The sequence below is a fragment of the Aptenodytes patagonicus genome, chromosome Z (assembly GCF_965638725.1).
Source record: "Aptenodytes patagonicus chromosome Z, bAptPat1.pri.cur, whole genome shotgun sequence".
Taxonomy (NCBI): domain Eukaryota; kingdom Metazoa; phylum Chordata; class Aves; order Sphenisciformes; family Spheniscidae; genus Aptenodytes; species Aptenodytes patagonicus.
Genome location: NC_134982.1, coordinates 61,377,277 through 61,396,207, shown reverse-complemented (window position 1 = coordinate 61,396,207; position 18,931 = coordinate 61,377,277). Strand labels below are relative to the sequence as shown.

The 18,931-nt window shown below is 38.7% G+C and overlaps 1 protein-coding gene across 2 annotated transcripts in view; it reads left to right on the top strand.

The window, feature by feature from the left end:
- The first annotated feature begins 615 nt into the window (after positions 1 to 615).
- Positions 616 to 18,931, top strand: part of SLCO4C1 (solute carrier organic anion transporter family member 4C1) — a 31,235-nt gene continuing 12,919 nt past the window's right edge. For both annotated transcript variants that reach the window (XM_076362458.1, XM_076362459.1), the window contains exons 1-7: positions 616 to 838; positions 6,087 to 6,350; positions 11,620 to 11,814; positions 14,500 to 14,596; positions 15,529 to 15,650; positions 16,555 to 16,670; positions 16,971 to 17,115. In XM_076362458.1, the coding sequence (XP_076218573.1) occupies positions 619 to 838; positions 6,087 to 6,350; positions 11,620 to 11,814; positions 14,500 to 14,596; positions 15,529 to 15,650; positions 16,555 to 16,670; positions 16,971 to 17,115 (1,159 nt within the window). In that variant the 5' untranslated portion in view covers positions 616 to 618. The remainder of the gene's footprint in view (positions 839 to 6,086; positions 6,351 to 11,619; positions 11,815 to 14,499; positions 14,597 to 15,528; positions 15,651 to 16,554; positions 16,671 to 16,970; positions 17,116 to 18,931) is intronic.

The following is an 18,931-nucleotide window of genomic DNA, read 5'->3' as shown; positions in this document are numbered from 1 at the left end:
TTACCCCCCCACGCCTGCCGTGCGTGGCTCTGCCTGGCGGGCGGCGGGCGCCGCGGCGCGCTGCCACCAGTGGCGAACTGGAAGTTTAAAGCAGAACTTGATCCGGACGCATGAGCTTGAAACAAAACACACCCAGCCCTCACCGCACCCCGGGCCGATCCGCCCGACGTTAATGTTAATCGCTGCTATTAACGTTACGTGGCTCCCGGTGCGGGGGATCTGCCTTCAGGGAGAGCGCGGCGCCGATGTGGACTGTCCCGGCCGGCAGAGAGCCGGGCCGCGGCCCGGCGGGCTGGAGGCCGTTTCACCGAGCGGCAGGTGCGGGGGGCGTGCGGCGACGCAGCGGCCGCTGCAGCCCCTTCCCCGGCGCGGGCTCACAGGCGACGCCACCAACGCAGGGGCCTCGCCGGGCGGCTGCAACCGCGGGACGCGGCCCCCAGCGGCCCGGGCGGGGCGGGGCCGGGCCGGGCCGGGCCGGGCTGGGCCGTCCTCCTCGGGAGGAGGGTGAAAGCACCGCCACCTGCCCCCGTCGGCGCCGGCCCGCCCTCGTGGTATTTAGAGGAGCGTTGCGCCCGGGTGTCACTTGCAGCCGAGGCCGGGCAGCGGCCTCTTAGCGCTATGAAGGGTGGCGGTATCGAAAACCCGGTGTTTGAGCCACCTGACCTCGGCCGCCAGCGCCAGGCGAGCCCCGCTGGGGCAGGTGCCGGCGTCGCTGAGGCTGAGGCTGAGGCTGAGGAGGGGCCCTGCGGGTGGGGCCGCTGCGCCCCTAAGGCTCTGCAGCTCTGCAACAACCCTGAGGGCTACCTGGCTGCCTACAGCCTCCTGGCTATCTTCCAAGGTAACCCGTCCCCACCACCTTGCCCTGAGCCGCAGGGCTGCTGCCCTCCTCTTCACCTTCCCTGTGGGAGCCGGTCCTGCAGGCCTTCCACTGCCCTGGGTGCATCTTGCTCTCCATCCTGGAGCCGTGGGGGAAGGCAGGGGAAGAGTGGTGGCGATTCGGGTGGTGGGTGAGGGGAGGCAGGGTTCCTCCAGCTGCCCGAGTCTGGTGCTGTTGCTGAAGAGTGACAGTACTGGTTTCACAAGGGAAAGAAAGTACCCTAATGCCCTGGGTAGGGAAGTTGCTCATACAGTATTGCTCCCTGTACTTCACTCTGTTCCTCCTTTTTTTTCTTTTCCCGCTTACCTTTTTGACTACTGCTGAGTCTGTGGTCCCATCAGCTCTGTGCTTCATGCTCTTGCCTACACTGTGTCCCCATTGCTCACAGGGAAGTATTGCTCCATATGCACCTCACAGGTTGAGACATAGGAGCCAGGGAATAAAACACATGATATAAACCAATAGACAAAACTGTAGTGCCCTAGCATGTACTTTGCTGCCTGCCTGCCAATTAAAAAAGTACCTTGGCATGGTTGGGTGGGACTTTGGGTAATTAAGATGGCTTTAAAAAACCTGGTTTTGTTCTGTGGATCCCAGTGCAGCCATCTTTCTAACACTTAACTAACAGCTTAGCTTAACCTTGGGGGGAACCTGAAGTTTAGCTTGCTCTTAATTTCTGTTGTTCAGCTTCAGATTGTCTTGCCCATATTTTTTGTTTTCTGTAACAAGATTTGTTAGGGCCTTGGCAAGCCTTAGGCTTAGAAAGTAGTAATAATGGCTGAGGGGGAGGGGAAGCATTAGTGTACCAAGTGTACAAACTTGAGGTTTGTAAAGCTTAGATATTATATCTGTCAAATGGAGCTATTGGATTAATGTTCAGAACCCTTCAACTTTATTGGACTAGCTAGAAAAGAAAATGTTTTCTGAAAAATTATGAGGCTTTAAACCTCATTCTTGTTGCTCATAAAGGATGAGACTGCTGTAGAGGGGTGGGGGAGATGCAGAAGAAGAGATTCAGTGCTAGAAGAGCAGGTAGCCTATGCTGAAGACTTCGCAGGATATGGATGGCTGTGTTCCTGCCTGGAACCACACTGAGGTAACTGGGACGGTCTGAGGAGAGCTGAGCAGGAGGTTCTGCTTAAAACCTAGAAGGATCTGACTGCTATTTGTGTTGCTTGGAAAATCCTTAGAAGAACCAGTGTCTCTCAGTATGTGTTTCCATGAACTCTTTCTTATTTCAGCCTGTTTAGAATCTGATCTTTTCTTAGCATACACGTGTTGTGTTAGAAAATAAGTATCTAGGGAGCTTTGGGCAGAGCATGTTGTTCCTTGCTTGTATTTGAAAGGCCATGCTACAGCTGGTAGGACCGGGAGGTGATTACTGTTGCAGTTGTCCTGCTGTTAGCTCAAATTTATTTTCTCTAACATAGTAAAAAGAAAGGGAGGGGTGGAAGAACTTGCATAACAGATTTAAATGGCAGCTGAGAAGTGGAAGACTTTTATATCATGCACGTATATTTTTGTAGCTTAAGAATATGGAAAGGCAACCAAAAATGCCCTGAATGTGACACTGAAAAGTTTCAGATTATATTACACTAGACAAAGCGTCTTGAATATTTCCAGCACTTCTAAATTTGCTATAGCAATATTTCTTAAAATTCAGTTTGCTGTGCTGATCTGATAATCTGCTCAGCTGAATAATACATTCAGTATCATTTAAATTTTTATCTGTTATTATTAGTGTGGATAGGTTGACAATCATAAGAAGGTCTTGTATCATAAGAATCTCTGTCCCCTTAGGATGCTGTGGGTGTTGGTTATGCCACTTATCCAGGTCTTGGTTCCGTTATCTAACTGTAGATGTATGCCAGACCTCAGAGGTACCTATCTAATCTAGTTCAGATTTAGTGCCTTAATGTAAGGAAACTTCTGATGCTTGTTTTGAAAGCTGATGTAGGCATGGCTGTTATAGACCTTGTGGCATTCTTAATGATGCGTTATCTGGATTTTCTGAATGAGTACCTTGCCTTTGGCTAGATCATAGAAAGGAAATTGGGCACTGAAGACTCAAGTTGCAACTCTCTTTGAGAAGCAGAAAAAAACCAAGTAATTTTCAGACAAGAAATTCAGTACTGCATGTGAAACTGCAAAAATATTCAGGTCTTGCAGCTTCAGAGTTCAGATAAGAGCATACAAAACACAACTGGGATTTTGAAGTTCTGTGAGCTACTACTGTACTCTAGCTTTGGGTCTAATTATTTAATTTACCCTCCAACTTACAGAAACCATCACTGAAGAAGATAAAATATATCTATAAAACTTGCTAATGTACTTCTAGGAAAGTTTATTTCCTGATGTGCTGAGGAATAATGAAGTAATCCTTAACACACTTTTGATGTATATGAATTGTTATACTAGACTTTTTACACAATGAGTGAACATAGTAGGTCATTATCTGCAGTGACCTGGTACATGTGTGTAGATTTCTGTACGTGTGTGTCTAACTGAAGGCATGTATTTATTAGGTTATTTTTTAGCTGCCCTAGAAAAGAGGTTATTGTTATCATTAGTACCTGATTTGCTGTATTTCAGCTTCTCAGAGATTCCAGGTGAAACGTAACTCTTCATTTCTGGCTGTTTCTGTTTCAAGTACATGTGAAACCTGTATTTCCAGAATAGAAAACACTTCTTTGCATAGTATGTGGTTACATGACTAATACCTGCTTTCTGTATGGCACTTAGAGTTGCATAAATGTATGATTGCATCTTGTAATACAATAACCGGATATGCTGCAGTTCATAGCTGTAGTAGCAAACAAGGTAGAAGTTATCTCACTATTTTGAGTACAAGAAGGACTGTTTATTCCTCATGTCAGTAATAATTTTATTAAATAAAACAGAACCACTGTTTGAGACTGGTCCAGTCTAATCTGACTGAAAACTTTAGATAGCACTAATATTTTATACCCAGATTATATTTGTTACTGGAAGGACTTTTAAATTTTTTTTCTTTTTTGACTGGGTGTCTGCGAACCACTGCTTTAAAGCCGCCATACTTAGAACAATTGTAGAGCATGTTTTTCTGTTAAATGGATGAAGAAAAAATACTCTTGTTTTTCATTAGAGCAAATGAAGTTGGCTTATGATTAATCTGGATTTTGTGGGTCAGTACACACTGTTCCTAAACTAACAGATGTGTCAGGACAATAACGTTTTTGATGAGAATAGTTAAAAAATAATTTCTATACTAGTATTTAAGTGTTGAGATGTCCTTGTAGGATTTGTTTTTCAGATCAAGTTAGTATCAGCCAGGTTCCATCTTTCCTGAAGAGGCTTTTGTGATTAATCCCTAGATAATAGCATTGGAGAAGTTATACTGCCATTCATCACATCTGCGTTTTTACAGATGAAAACTAATTATCCAATAAAATTAAGTGCAAGGCTTATGGCTTTTAGGATGTAAATTAAAGGTGGCAACTTAAACCACAGGTAAAAGACAATGTCTCCTAGTTCTGTAATCAACTTGCCACATAGCACACCTACTTCATGTGAATGTTTTAAGGCCTTAGTAAATGTTTGAAGTGCTGGCAAATGGGAGAAACTTGTTTGTTCATTCCTTCATGCTAGTATTGTTCTTTGGTCAATGCTCCTTAAGAAGAAAAGAAAGCTGCCAAATGTATAAATAGTGGCAGTGGAGTAATACCCAAATACTTCTGTGGATCCCATATGAATTTAAGTGTGGTGGTCAGACTGACAGGTGAAATTGTCATCCTTAATAAAGAGGCCATAGTAGGGTATTAGAAAATTAATAATACTGTGCCGAGAGCTGCCTCCTTACAGAAGGCTGAAGTGTTTAGTTACGGTGGGGATTGCACTGATAAGAAAACAGCTGGTTGATCACGGATTTGGAGTAATTTTTTTTCATATGTAGAGCACTCTAGGCAGATCTGTTGAAGTTCATCCTGTGTAGTTGCGCTTCTGGATGGTGCAATGCTTGTTCAAAACTAACTTAAATCCATTGCTGTCCCAGCCATCAGTCCTTCTGTTCTTGTAATGACAGTAGAGAATCGTGTTTGATTTTTAGAAAGAGGAAGGATAACTGTAGGGCCTGTGTCATGAGAGATGCTCATCAGTCATCTGTGAGGTTACAGAACTCTTAATTTTATTTGCAACCGTGACTCCAAGACTTCCTAACTTTTTTCCAGGGTATGTATTTTATTATGGGTGCAGTTTAATTAGACTACTGTGAAGTTATCTGACACTGTTATGAAGTACAGCTATTAATCTCACTTGTAACAGAATCCTATTTTGGGACTGTTAAAAGTGAACTCCTGTAAGTTTAACTACTTGGTGTTTCACATACAAACAGCATGTGAGGCAGGATGGGAGATTCAAGTTAGTATCTACAAACAACGCTTCTGTAAAAATGGACAGTGTGTATAAGCATGCACTGGCAATTGCAGCTTGCTTGCTTCTACTTTTGGATCAGTTTTTTGGAGTTCGCCATGCCTAAGTAGGGCAGCTCATGCAAGGCCTGTTCTCCAGGTTGTCTGATACTTCTGCTTCAGGGAACGTCAAGGTTCAGAGGGCAAACTTTTTTTCTCGGTTAAAGTAAATCGCCTCAGTTGCTCTGAAACAGTTGCAAAGTATTTTTAAATAGCTTTACAATTTTTATATTATAGGGAAGGATGTCTGTTCAAAAGCCTTCTTGTATTTTCCCTTCATGATGGCAGGGAGGAAATGATATTTGACAATCATAATTTGAAAGCTGTGTCCTAAACTTGCTTCAGTCATAGCTTGTATTCTAATGCAAGTCATAACCTTGACTAATTTCCTTTTAATGTGTACAGTATCTTATGACACTGTGATGTATTCTCTTTGAAATCTGTCTGTGCTTCAAATGAATCTGGAACCTTAATACACGAACAGAGTTTGAGGCATGGTATTTTGCTGGCTTAATACTTGAGTGTTGAATCTTCAATGCCCACAGGAGAGAACAAAATTGAATAGGTCCTATGCAGTTTGGCTGGCTTAAGTTGGCACTATATCAATCCACTACATACCTGGATTTTAAAGCTAATAAATAGCTTAAAATGTAGCTTTGTAAATATATTCATTTTAACCCTTCCATCACACAATGGTAAGTTTATCCTTGCAACTCTATAAAATTAAAGTATCTTTGACTAATTATCTCCTTTTTTTTTTGTAGGTATTGTGGTAAATGGCCTGATTAACATTAGTATTTCAACAATTGAGAAGCGTTATGAGTTGAACAGTTCCCTCACTGGCTTAATCTCTGCAAGCTATGACATTGCTTTTTGTATACTGTCACTGTTTGTATCTTTCTTTGGAGAAAGAGGGCACAAACCACGATGGCTTGCTTTCTCAGCATTTATGCTAGGATTGGGCTCACTTATATTTTCCTTACCACACTTCAGTAGCGGAAAATACCACTATGGAGCTAAACTTGAAGGTAAGTTTATCCTTATGTTTTGAAAATTATTTAAAAAAAAAAAAATCTCTGTAGTGACTTGGTGCAACTCTTAATTTGGCACAACATAGTTAATCTCTGTCAAAGTCCTAAAAATAGGGTGTTATTTCTAAAACTGAAAATAAAATGATTCTGTGAAATCCATAAGTTCAAGAGCTGTCTCTCTGCACAGTGAACTTTCTTTTTCAGAAGAGATTTGAGTGTCAATATCAGTTCTTGCTTATAAGCAACACTTGAATAAAATGCTTTTTTTGACTTGCAATTAAAATTCGAGTAAAAAATGATGTGGCATTTCTTTTGTCAATAGGAATGCAGGTTAGGTCAGTGATGTAGAATAAATGTTAAGGGAAAGCTGTTAGACTTAATCTTGTTGAAAGGTGACTACATGTTGCAGTTCTTTTGGGTTTTGAACTCTTAAAGGCATCTTGAGTAATTCATTAACAAGTTTAACTAAGTTCTAAAATGTTGATTAAAACTTGTGGTTTTTTTTGAAATAAAGAAGGAACAAACAGTACTGAATTATACTGAATTAAGCACTACTGAAATAGCAGGAGTAATCAGCTCTCAGATCTTGCATATCTTTTCTCGTAAAACAAGACTTTAAGTGCAGTCTGCTTAATGCCAATTATTTGCATCTCAACTTAGTGGCACACCTGTAACTAACAAAGTCATCCTGCTCTAATGATATCTAGATGTTTCTTAATCTTTTAGGATTGTATTAATTGTTATTGCAGTGTTTAATCAGATTTATGCCTTCAATGACTAAGCATATTAGAGCGTTCACTAAAAAAAATCAGTAGCTATTAAGCAATCTGATGGAAGATTCTCAGTCTTCCAGTTGTTGATTCTCAAATTAGTTTTTTTAAGTGTTAATCACATCACACACTTCCATGAGCTGTCCAGACATCGACCATTAGTTAAATAACTTCGGTAAACTATTGTTCCTCATCTAATAAATGAGCATCTGAGGCAGAAGTTAATTGAACTTTTAATGGAACAAGGCCAAAAGAAAAAAAGTCTTCAGTGTTTGGAGGCTATGAGCAGATGATTACTTGTTACCCCTTAGTAGAGGGGCAACAGCTTACTTGCTCCTGGCTCTGTTACAGTCCCATTTCTCTACAGTTTCAGTATTACCCGCCCTACTTCACTAGTATGGAAGGGAAGCTGAATTTAATACAAAAAAAGTTCCAACCTGATTGTAGGTTTCTTTAATTGAAACAAGATACTGACAGGGTGGGAGTGTGAAGGGAGATGGCCAACTACTGCAACTGATCTTTCCCCCTCCTACCAATTTTGGTCAAAATCTCAAAAAATCTGTTCCTGTTTCATCAAACATTTGCCACTTCATCTGCCATTAAAGATGCTGTAGGTGTTGATACCTTAGGGCTCATGTTCTACGTGGACTTTTGAAATTTAAAAGCTGTAGGGAAAACTTTAAATGGAATGTGTGCTTTCTTCTTCATGGCACTGTAAGATGACTGAATTCATGCTATTTTGACTGCTGTAATGCAGTTACCTATGCTGTGACTGTGGTGAGCAGATTTAAGGGCTTATGCTGACTTAAACATATGCTATCAAAGATAAATGACTACAGAGTGCAGGGAATGTCTGCACCATAACAGACTCGATGTAAATCTGCAGGTGCTGTGCAACAGCATCCTGTAACAGTTAAGTTAACCGCAGTAAATGATTTTATAGGATGTCTGGTTTAGCTAGTTCTGATGTTGATGAAGCATCTTAACTATACTTTGGTTGCAGAATTTAATAGCACCACACCCCAAAAAAACCTTCCTTGTTGCTTATTTGTTTGGATGAATAGCTTATAGAGATTTTAATGCATTGGGAGTAAACTCTTTTATTTGATGCTTTGTATTAAAATCTACAACCTAATTTATTTTTGAACAGGTCATAGTTGGTTACTTGATTATTTATGTTCATCTGTTATATGTAAGTACAGTGCAGGACAACATTAAAGTGTAGTTCAGTGCAATATTTGATATGGCTGCCAGATTAATTAATAGATCTAGTCTGGAATATAAAACACAACTAGCCTCCAGTATAAGGCTTAGAGAATTCCTGGAACTTCCTGTTTTACCTTGAGATACTAATTTTTTTATTCTGAATATATACACATCCTACTGTACAAAAGCATTCCACTGGAAATATTTATCATAATAACACTCTTTAGAAATAGTTTAATCCATTTCATATTGAAAGAGTAGCTAACTAATGGTCTACCTATTTACAAAAATTTTTAGCCACAGCAAACTTGTCTTGGCTAATCTCCAGAAAGGCTTCAGACTCAAATTTGTAACCTAGATGTAACGAGCTATTTGCTCTGGTAACTTTTTTAGGTTACATAGGGTCTTCAGCGTTTTAGCTGGCTCTGGTATTTGTAGTCACGAGCTCCATCTAGTGGTTTGTCTGTAATGAAACCATTCTGTATTTGATTACCTGTAGCCAGCACAGAGGATTGTAAAAACTGCAGATGCTAAAAGCAATGTACTTTTAAACTTCCATCTCAGATCTTATTGAAACATGTTTAAATTCGTAAAAGACGTCTGTCACAGCAAATATGAAATGCAGATCTTCATTTGACACAATGAAGATACATTTTATATCCCTCCATGTCCTCACAAAAAAGTTGTCTAATCCACTGACTTTTAGAAGGGAAAACAAGTTTAATGACAAAAGGTAGTTAAAAATGGTCAGCCACCCATCTTAAACTTCTCCCAGAGCTTGGCTTATCTCAGTTAGACTTTCTTGATCATGTAAAAGCCAGTGCCTTCTCTCTCCACCATTCTTATGACAGCAGCAAACAGGCTTGTGGATCTAATCCAGGTTAGATTTAACCTGTATCACTTTACCAATCTGTTTAAACCTTGGACTGATACAAGAAGGGGATGATGTAAATGGCTGAGGTAGAGAGAGTAAACTGTTGTTTGACGGCAGTTTTGGCTTATGCTGGTTTAAACTAATCTCATAGTTTTGTGGTAAATCATCTTTGCTTTTAAAATGTTTCTTTGAAACATGAAATATGGTCCGTGACTCCACTCAGCAAGTGCATGTGTACTTGCTGACTTTAAAAAAAAAAAAAGTCTGATAGCTGATGCAAATAAAAGGATTATAATTGTATTGAAATGCATATTGATGGTTCTCTTAATTCTGTAGTTAGACCTGATTATGTGGTTCTGCAAACAAACTAGTGTCATAAGCTTCTCTCATATCAATGTCACGATAAATTTCCTAGGGCACATAAATTGAAGAGCTAGAAAACTGAAGGAGAGAGGCTATAATCAATTAGTTACACAATGGCACAGGCTTTTAGGTTGATATGAACTGAGACATTGGGGGTGGGGATGGGGATTCATGAAGAACCACAGTCTGTCAGAGTTTGATTGCTATTACTGTATGTAATCTGCTTATTTCATGAAGCTATTTCTCATCTCAAATTAGGCTACACTTTTGTCATTTAACATCGTTCATGGCATTTTCTTGCTCTGCATTACTTGTTTTCTGATGTGTATATTTTAACAAGATACTATTATTTGTGTACTGCAATAAAATAACTAGCTAAATGCTGTTTTAGACTTGCCCAATAGGTATTAGAGGCTAACTTATAACTGCAGGTATATTCTATATATGTGCTGTACACAAATATGTGTATGTTAACAAGATATTGTAGGACATGGTGTCCTTCTGTAGTCTGTTTTAGATGCTCTGCATGTAAATAGTACAAAGTTAACCTGATTTAAGACTTAATTTCCTGCAGAAAAGAAGAATGTTGCTAAAGAAGGCAGATTGACAACAAATGGAAAATATACTCTAAAAACTTTAATTTTTAGAGTAGTGATTCATAATAAGATGTTCCCCATGTGGCTTCAGTATAGCATTAAAATGAGGATTGTTCCTAAGTGGAAAGGAAGGAAAAATCTTAATGACTTCTCCTCTTGAAGTTTTCCCATCACTCTACGTTGGCCAGTGTCTGTGCAACAGCACTGAATCACCTGTTGTGTGCTACATGACTCCACCACCACTATGGTGCTGTTCCTTCTGGAGAAAGGCATGATGAAACCCATGGATGCCTTTATGATAACATCTAACAGTGTAGACAGTTCTCTTTGAATATGTGCTGTGTGGCAAGCACTTCCTTGTGTTTTATGTCCTGTGAGCCTGAAGTGTGGACAAGCTTGCCCTTTGCTTAAGTAAAAAGTCTTCTCAAATGTAACAGGACCTGAGAGAAATGATGTAATAATTTTGTAGCAAAGTATTGAGAATTAATCAGTCTGCTCATCTGATCTGAAGGGTGTTTTCATATTTACTCAGTATGGCTTGTTTCTACCAAACTGATGGGTTTATCCTCTTCCTTAGGGTTGTACGCTGTTCTGTGGAAAAACCTGGAAAGAACCAAGCTCCTCTTTTTGATCTTGTCACTTGGGACTGTCTGCTACTAAATGTGCAATGATAGCAAGAGGAAGGAGAAGAGAAAACATACTCCCTGTCTTCACTTCCTCTTTTCTCTTCCCTCTTCATAGTGCCAAACATTACAAGGGCAGGCGCAACCTTAGTCTGTTCTGCCTCTGCTTCCCTCTTTGTGTGTGTGTGGACAAGTACAGAGGCTTTAGATTAACTTCTCATTCTGGAGATATGGCAGTGTGTGCTCTATGAGAGATAGTGGTGTGGTTTTTAAGTTGTTTTTTTTTTTTTGAGGGAAACACTTCTCAAAACAGTGTATGAGAAGGGAGGATTATCTTTGTTTGCGACTCTGACTGCACTTTCCTCTCCAGCAGTCCAGCTTTCCTCAGGTTGTTCAGGCTGCTCTGCTCTTCACTCTGGAAGTTGTTGTTAGTGCTCCTCAGAATCATTATAAAGTACAAGAACAAAATGAAACATCTGTTACCTAGGAGTATTCACTAACCTGCTGAATGACCATTTGACAGTTTTTTGCATACATCTGGTCAATAATGCTTTCAAACAAGCCAAAATGTTTTAATAAGATTATTTTATCCATCTTTCCTTCCTGGTAAGGAAACAAAAACCAAGATGTGATAGTACTTCTTTTGGGGGGTATGATATCATAGAAGGTTAGGGAACTGTCATATAGGGTATATTAGTAGGCCTCAAGATTAAAATGGGAGCCTGGCACTAACAGCACTTCATATGTAGTTTAGCTTTCAGTACAGGTTTTTCTTCAGGTGGACTGTGATGAGCTGGGTAACAGAATTTTAAAGACTTGCTGTCTCTCTTTCAGACACCTGTCAAATTCCAGGAACAAGCTCTGCTAACTTCACTTGCAGTGCCAGCACAAAGTCTTCACTTCCCAACTATCTGTATGTCTTTATCCTGGGACAGCTGCTGCTGGGAGTTGGAGGAACTCCACTATATACTTTGGGGACGGCTTTTATTGATGACAGTGTCCCAAAACACAAGTCTTCCCTTTATATAGGTAAATTTTAAAACGGTTTATAACACATTGCTTGGATAGATCATAGACTGCAATGCCTTACAAATGCTATTATGAATTCCTCTAATTAAATCAATCTTGTCATTGTTTACTTATGTTCAAAAAGTGTTTCTATATCAATTACTGTGCAAGTTAGGTATTAGTCTGCTATAAGTGTCATGTTTTTTCAATAGTTATTTTGCAGAGCACGGTGAGGCTACTTTGCGCACCTCTGCTGCTGTTTTTTTATGTCAGTAACTGAAAGTGATTAAGTGGTTAATATAGGCTGCTTGTTAACAACAGAGTAAGTTGTAGCAAAAATTTGCTTTTTACTGTCACAGGTGTTAAACTACTGTATATCAGGTCAGTAGCCACATGTTACTGTATCCTTTTAACAGTTTTATTTATTTACCTTCTAACAGTAGGCTGTCCCCTCAGTGCAGGGACACTCCTGTGGGTCATGTGATCAAAGCAGTTCTCTAGCCACATACAAATTTGGCATTTCAGGAGGAAATACTGGAAGTATCTTTCCTTAATTGAAAGTAAAGGGATTGCCTAGAAACATGGAGAAAGCGTTTGTCTTACTGTGGGGCTGTTTGAAAGCTAAGGAATACTAATTCTTAGCAGTGATTTTTAATCTTTCCAGTCAGCATTCTCTGGGTTATGTGCATTTTTATTGCCAAGTTCATTGCAGTCTAAGTGTGTTTTCTATGGGTATGAAGATATTTGCTATTTTCCCCATTTTATGTGTAAGCTGATAAAAGTATGTTAGCTATACTGGTAACTCGCAGGAGGAATTCAAAGCATCTTAGATTCCTGGACTGTTTTCCAGGCTAAATCAATATTTTAGGGTGCAAAATTGAAATCATCATCTATTTGCATACAATTCTAGCTTAATTGTTCCAGGCAAACCACTTCATTTGATGCCAAAAAATAGAATAGTTGCATATGTTAAATCTTAAATAACAAAGGCAGCTTTTATTTTTGCTGTTTCTTTATACTGAGAGAGAAGGTTACACTTTTTTTCTGAGGCTAGTGAAATAGAGGAAAATTAAGGCTGTCTGCATGATTAGGGGATCAAGAGGTAGCCTGAAAATTCAGGAGAATGGTGTCAGCGTTCATACCTAAAATATAACAAACCAATATAATAAATCAATGCTTGTGCAATCTTCAGACAACTGCTGAGTTCAGAAGAACAGTGTATTCTGCCTAATATAACAAAACTAGAAGGCAAGTGAGTGGACAGGTAGCTACATTAAGCCTTAATTCTTTTTCTTGCTTTTATGCAATGTACTGAGGATTTAAAATACATTGCGTTGCTTTGCCTAATGCAAGAAGGCTTGTGCAAGGCAGCAAAAAAAAACCCCTAAAACTTTCTGCTAGACTCTGTAAATAGCTGCTAGCATCTTAGACTATAAGCTTGCAACTCATAAGCTGGTAGTTTCTTTCTCTTCTGAAACCATGTGTGTTTTCATGAGGACTGTTCTCTTGCTGAACTGAGGCATCTACATCTAAAGCCAATGAAAAGTTAAGCAATTCCAAATGGTAACTTAAACTGCATGGTCTGCAGGAGGAAATACGCACCTCCTAAGCTAGGTTTGAAGTTCTGTGGGATGAATGTGGACTTAACTCAGAAAGATCCTATGAGCATGTCATTATTTCCAAAATACAGGAAAACTTGGGATATGTCAATATTTATTTATTTTGACTTACTGATACTTGAGTGTCCCCTTCTGTGTCCCTTCTCCCTCTTGCACCTCTCCCCCGCTAATTCCTTCTTGCTGCGTAAAGAGAGTGAAATAATACTAAATACTCAGGATTCAGGCACTTTGGAAACAAATGAGAAATCCAGATTCTTCAAACTGGGGAAGAGCATAGAATATCAGCAATAAGGATGCATGTCTTACCAATTATTTAGATCTAGTTACTATTGGTTGCAAGCCATTATCTGCAGAGACAGTGCTCCTGCCAGCAGTGCTAAAGTGCCACAGAAATCTGGCTGGTAGGCCAGGGAGACTATTGTGACATCGAGAAAATCTTGTTCTAAGGCCAAAAAAAATGGACCTAAGAGTGCTCTTTAGTAGGATATGATTACACGTGCAACTTCAGGGTTTTTTTTTTTTTAGAACTGTCAGGAGCTGTTAAGAGCCCTGGCTTTGTATTTTAAGGCTCATATCAATAAATGGAAGTGCATATGATTGAGTTCTCAATGAACTCAAGTGATAGATATTACTGGAGTCAAAAGTTTTAATGGAACCCCGGCTTCTGGTCTTGGCAGATCTAAAAAACAACTTAAGACTCAAAAATATAAATATGTAGGTTCTTAAAGATTGTGAGCACATACTGTTAACAACTGATGCTTGTAAAAACCTCACTTCAGAAACTTATTCACAAGCTAGCTTGTGATTGTAGGCACAAGATGTGCAAAAGGCAATCTAATAATGCATAAAGATGCTGTCAATGAAGTGTCTTTTGCTGAACCTCTGAGTTGCAGCTTTTAATGAGAGCTGCAAATTTTCTTGTTGAGGGACAAGTACAAATTTTATCTTCTACATGCTATAGTTAAAGTAATGACAGTGAAAGAACAGGTTGAATTACAGAAACCATTTGGTCTGAAGTTGACTTAGGAATTTTTTTAAAAGAAGGCTTTAAAAATGTATGGTGAACTTGATGTATTTTCTCTTCTAGGAATTGGCTATGCCATGTCACTGCTGGGTCCTGCTATTGGCTATGTCTTAGGAGGGCAGCTACTTAATGTTTATGTTGATATCCAGATCCCAGAAAGGCAAGATACAACTTAGTCTTTTGCTTTCTATTTTCTTTTCCTAATAGTTCTTACTAAAATCTTCAGCTTTTCTCCATGTGAGGAGGAGAAATTGAGGAGTATTTTTGTTTGGAAAATACTGTATTTTCAAGAGTTTCTTTTAACCTGGTAAGAAGTTGCATTCACAAGGGCTTCTAGGAAGTGAGTTACTTCCCACAGTGAGTAGTCACTCCATTGTGCATGAAAGTTTCTCTGTAGTGCAAATAGTTAGTTCTAGCTTTCTGAGATATTAGCTATTTTAAAGCTGATTAACAAAAAGTGCTTTGTCTTTTGATTAGTTGCTCATTTAGGGTTAGATCGCAACTATTGATTTCTTGTGCAAAAAGCTTCCCTGAGGTGGAATATGAGGGGTAGGATACTGCTACTTACCTCCTGGGGAGGAGCTTGCTAAAAAAATCTACCAGTTGAGTAATAGTCCACTATTCAAAAAATAATGTTATAAATTGTACTACTGTCCAAACCAACAACTTCATTTACACTTTTATTTCATGTGTTTTAGGGACTTTGGATCAACGCAATGGCATTCTGAACTTCTGTATTGGCTGTCACATAACTCATTGATTATGAAGATTCTTTCTAAAAACAGCTTTTTTTAGTATCTTAATAATGTTACCAGATCTTGAAATCAGGGCCAAATAGTGGCCTTTAAATTAGAATGAATTTGACTAATGAGTTGAAAGCTATATTTGATAGAATGCAATATTGTTACAATAGAGCTGATGAATGTGCTTTAAACAAGCAAACAATAATACATGTAGAAAACAAGAAAATGACAATGTTAAAAGGCTTTCTGTTAAATCAATATAAAAAAAAAATTACAGCTCATTGACATCTAAAATTGCTGATTTGAATTCATGAATGGTAAACCTGCTTTTTCCAAATTATTTTTCCAGTACAAAGATGGATCAAGATGACCCACGTTGGCTTGGAGCATGGTGGATAGCATTTCTTGCATGTTTCTTTGCAATTTGGCTTCTTATAATACCTTTTTCATGCTTTCCGAAGCACCTACCAGGTAAATGTTTAACAGTAATGGGTTACTTTGGAAGAGAGAGTTGTTTATACTTGTGGGTTATAGACTTCTGGACTGGGTGATTGATTCCTCTTTGATTCTGTTTCTCAGTTAACTGAGTCTCAGTCTTTGGCTAAAACCTGATGATAAATACCTTGTTTCCAATATGCTGCCTTTAAAACAAGGTGGATGGGCTAGAGAGGATCTTGTGTATGTAACGATGTACAGTAGAACTGGAAACAGGTAGAGCATGGAAACTGATGGTCAAAGTTTGGAAAATGCTTGCAGCTAAGCACCCAGGACTATATTTAAAGCTGCTATGTTATCCACCAAGAATCATAAGGAAATTCCATTGACTGAACTCGTGTTGTTGTCTTTGACTCTATTGCCTTATTGTTTTGGGTGGAATAATAAAGCATCAAAGTATCCCAGAGCAGTCTTCTAAAAAGAATAATTTTAATATAATTTCTGTTCAGGCAGATATTATCTAGGAGTCCCTTGGAAGAGCATCTGAAGGAACTCAATAAGCTTATCTGGAGAGAGAAATGATGGAGGAAAAGAAACAATGAAGTAGGGAACTGGGGAGAATGTAAGGGCTGTTTAAAAAAAAAAAAGATAAATTGAATGGGCTTCAGGATAGTCTGAAATTCTTAGCGTATCCCTGATAATATCTTCTTACAGTAAAGTCCTTCCAACAGAAACATGATGCTTTGAGCCAAATTCTTCTTTCCGCAGCAATACATTATTGATCTCTTTATGGATCTGTACCAATATAATATTGAAGAAGACTTACAGTGTCTAAGCTAGTTCTCCCAAGGAAAGAAAACACTTATTTTGATGCTTTTTCTGACTTTAAGAGCACAAGTATTCGATGTCTTCATTGTCAATTGTCATTGCCCATTTGTAGGAACAGCAAAAATACAAGCTGAAAAAATCTCTGAAACACATAATGATGGAAGTGAGGCGCTTGTTGAGACCAAGAATATTGGAAAAAGTTTTAAAGACTTTCCCATGGCTCTCCTGGTAAGGAAATCTTGAATTTACTAAAACTGATATATTCTGAGAAATGAAATTCTTTTTCAGGTAATACATAAATGTTTAGAAAGGTAATTGCTTCTTTATCGTGTTGTGATAGGAAAGTCTCCAGTGCTACTGATAATTTAATGCATATTCATTTTGTTGATGCTTAAGATTGTTAAAGCAAGAAAAGCATATTAGTGAAGTTCCACATGAGAGTATCTACTTTAAAATACAGTGACTTCTAGTTTACATGGTACTACAGTGAAATAATTTCCTGAGTGTTATGCTCATTTCCCTCCATAGATACTGTTGAAGAATCCAGTGCTTATGAGTCTAATAATAGCCAGTTCTTCAGAAGCTCTAGTTGCCACTGGCTTTGCCACATTTCTACCAAAGTTTATAGAAAATCAGTTTGGAAAGACGTCGAGTTTTTCAGCAACTCTTGGAGGTAATGTGGCTTTTCATTTTTAAATCTTAAATATATTGTGCTGAACACCTCATTAACATTATGGGTGGAAGCTTATACAGGCATCTTGTGTTTGTCTGAGGTATTTGTCAATATACTTATATGAAATGCAGTTTTCAGAGCAGAAACAGTATTTTTATATTATTCTTTCCTGCCCTATGAGAACCCTGGTACTTAATTCATCAAGGGTGCAAAGCTACTTGTTGTCTCTAAGTTCAGAAGACTTTGATACTCGTATTCAAAGTAGAATGAAAATTTTGTGTGCTGCTGAAACTGTACTCTGTCCCTTTCTTATTCTTGGTTGAAAAACATTTAATTTTCCTCACTTAAAATCAGCTGAAGGAGCATTAAGCCTTAGTCCCTACTAAAGGAAGCAAGGTGAAGGGCAGCTGGAAAAAAAGCAGTGCTTACCACAAGTAAGGGGTTGGCTTGGAGTTTCCCTTACTCAATTCCACCATAACATTACAGTGAGATAGCTTAGAATAAAACGACTAATCAGGATATATTATAAAAATATTGTGTAACTGCTTCTATAGTTGGCTTACTGTCACTTATTCCTATTATCTGATATGCAGAAGTAATAGGTAGAACAGGGGAAGGCTATGAAAACCTGAGTGTTGGAAAAACAAATAGAAAAATCTGATGGAAGAGCTGTACTAGGTGGGGTTACATGATTAACTCTGACACAATTACTTCTGAAGAACAGCAACTAGATCAAGGCAGATAGGCCAACAGATGCTTGCAATATGGCAGACAATATTTCTGGAACATGTCTTGCTAAATTACTTAAGCTGTATAGTGCTGCAATATAAGCATATGCTAGTTGAAGTGCTCTTTCTCCAACAAATACTTTTGGGATAGACTTTCTGAATGACCTACTTCCCTGGATAATACTAGATAGTACTATCACTATTCAGGCATCATTGCTTCAGAACAAAGTATCTGCAGGTTTTACATAGAAATACATTGGACTAGATGCTTAATTGTTAAACAGTCATCAGCAGTGAAGCGGAAAACTGCATGTTCCTTTTTTGCCTACAGACCTTGTCTGAATTTCTTTTTGATTTGAGTTTAAAATATTGATAGTGTTAACCAAATGTAGAGCTTTAAAGAAATGCCTACACTAATGTTGAAAGCTAGTTGTACCTGAACTGACGTTGAGCTAGCTAGTCTGAGTGTTACCAATGACCATGTTAACTATTTAAACTACCTTTGACTATAGACGTCTGTGGCCTGTGCAGTTCTGTCACTGTACCTGAACTGTCTTTAAAATTAGCTGTCGCAGGTCAGTGCAAGTTACACTGAGTTCTGTGTTGTATTGTAGATTAGCCATATAAGAATACTCAGTTATGCATCTGGAGTCCTAGTAGTGCAAAGAGGATAAATCATTGTGGACTATATGGACTATGACAGCAAAACTGACACACTGATCTAGACTTTTTTAAATCTTTCTATAGATGCCTTATTGTACCTTGTGCTGTCTCTTGTATAAAAGCAATTATGTTCTCTTTTTAAAAAGTTTATAACACAAATGTATAACAAAGAACATGGACATGTGAAAAACACTGAAGCAATGAAAGAACACTTTCTGTTTTCATGAAGTGGCCTACTGGTGTTCAGAGATTCCTGCCCAGTATGTAGTACTCATAAGTAATCTAGTTTTGCTGTGTTGAACTTGGATTTTGGACAACTATAAATTACGCAGTCAAGCTGAACTTCTGGAAAGGCTAAAGATAATGTAAGGGTAGAATAGATTACTCATGCTGACAGATTCTGGTAGGATGGTTTGAAAATGACA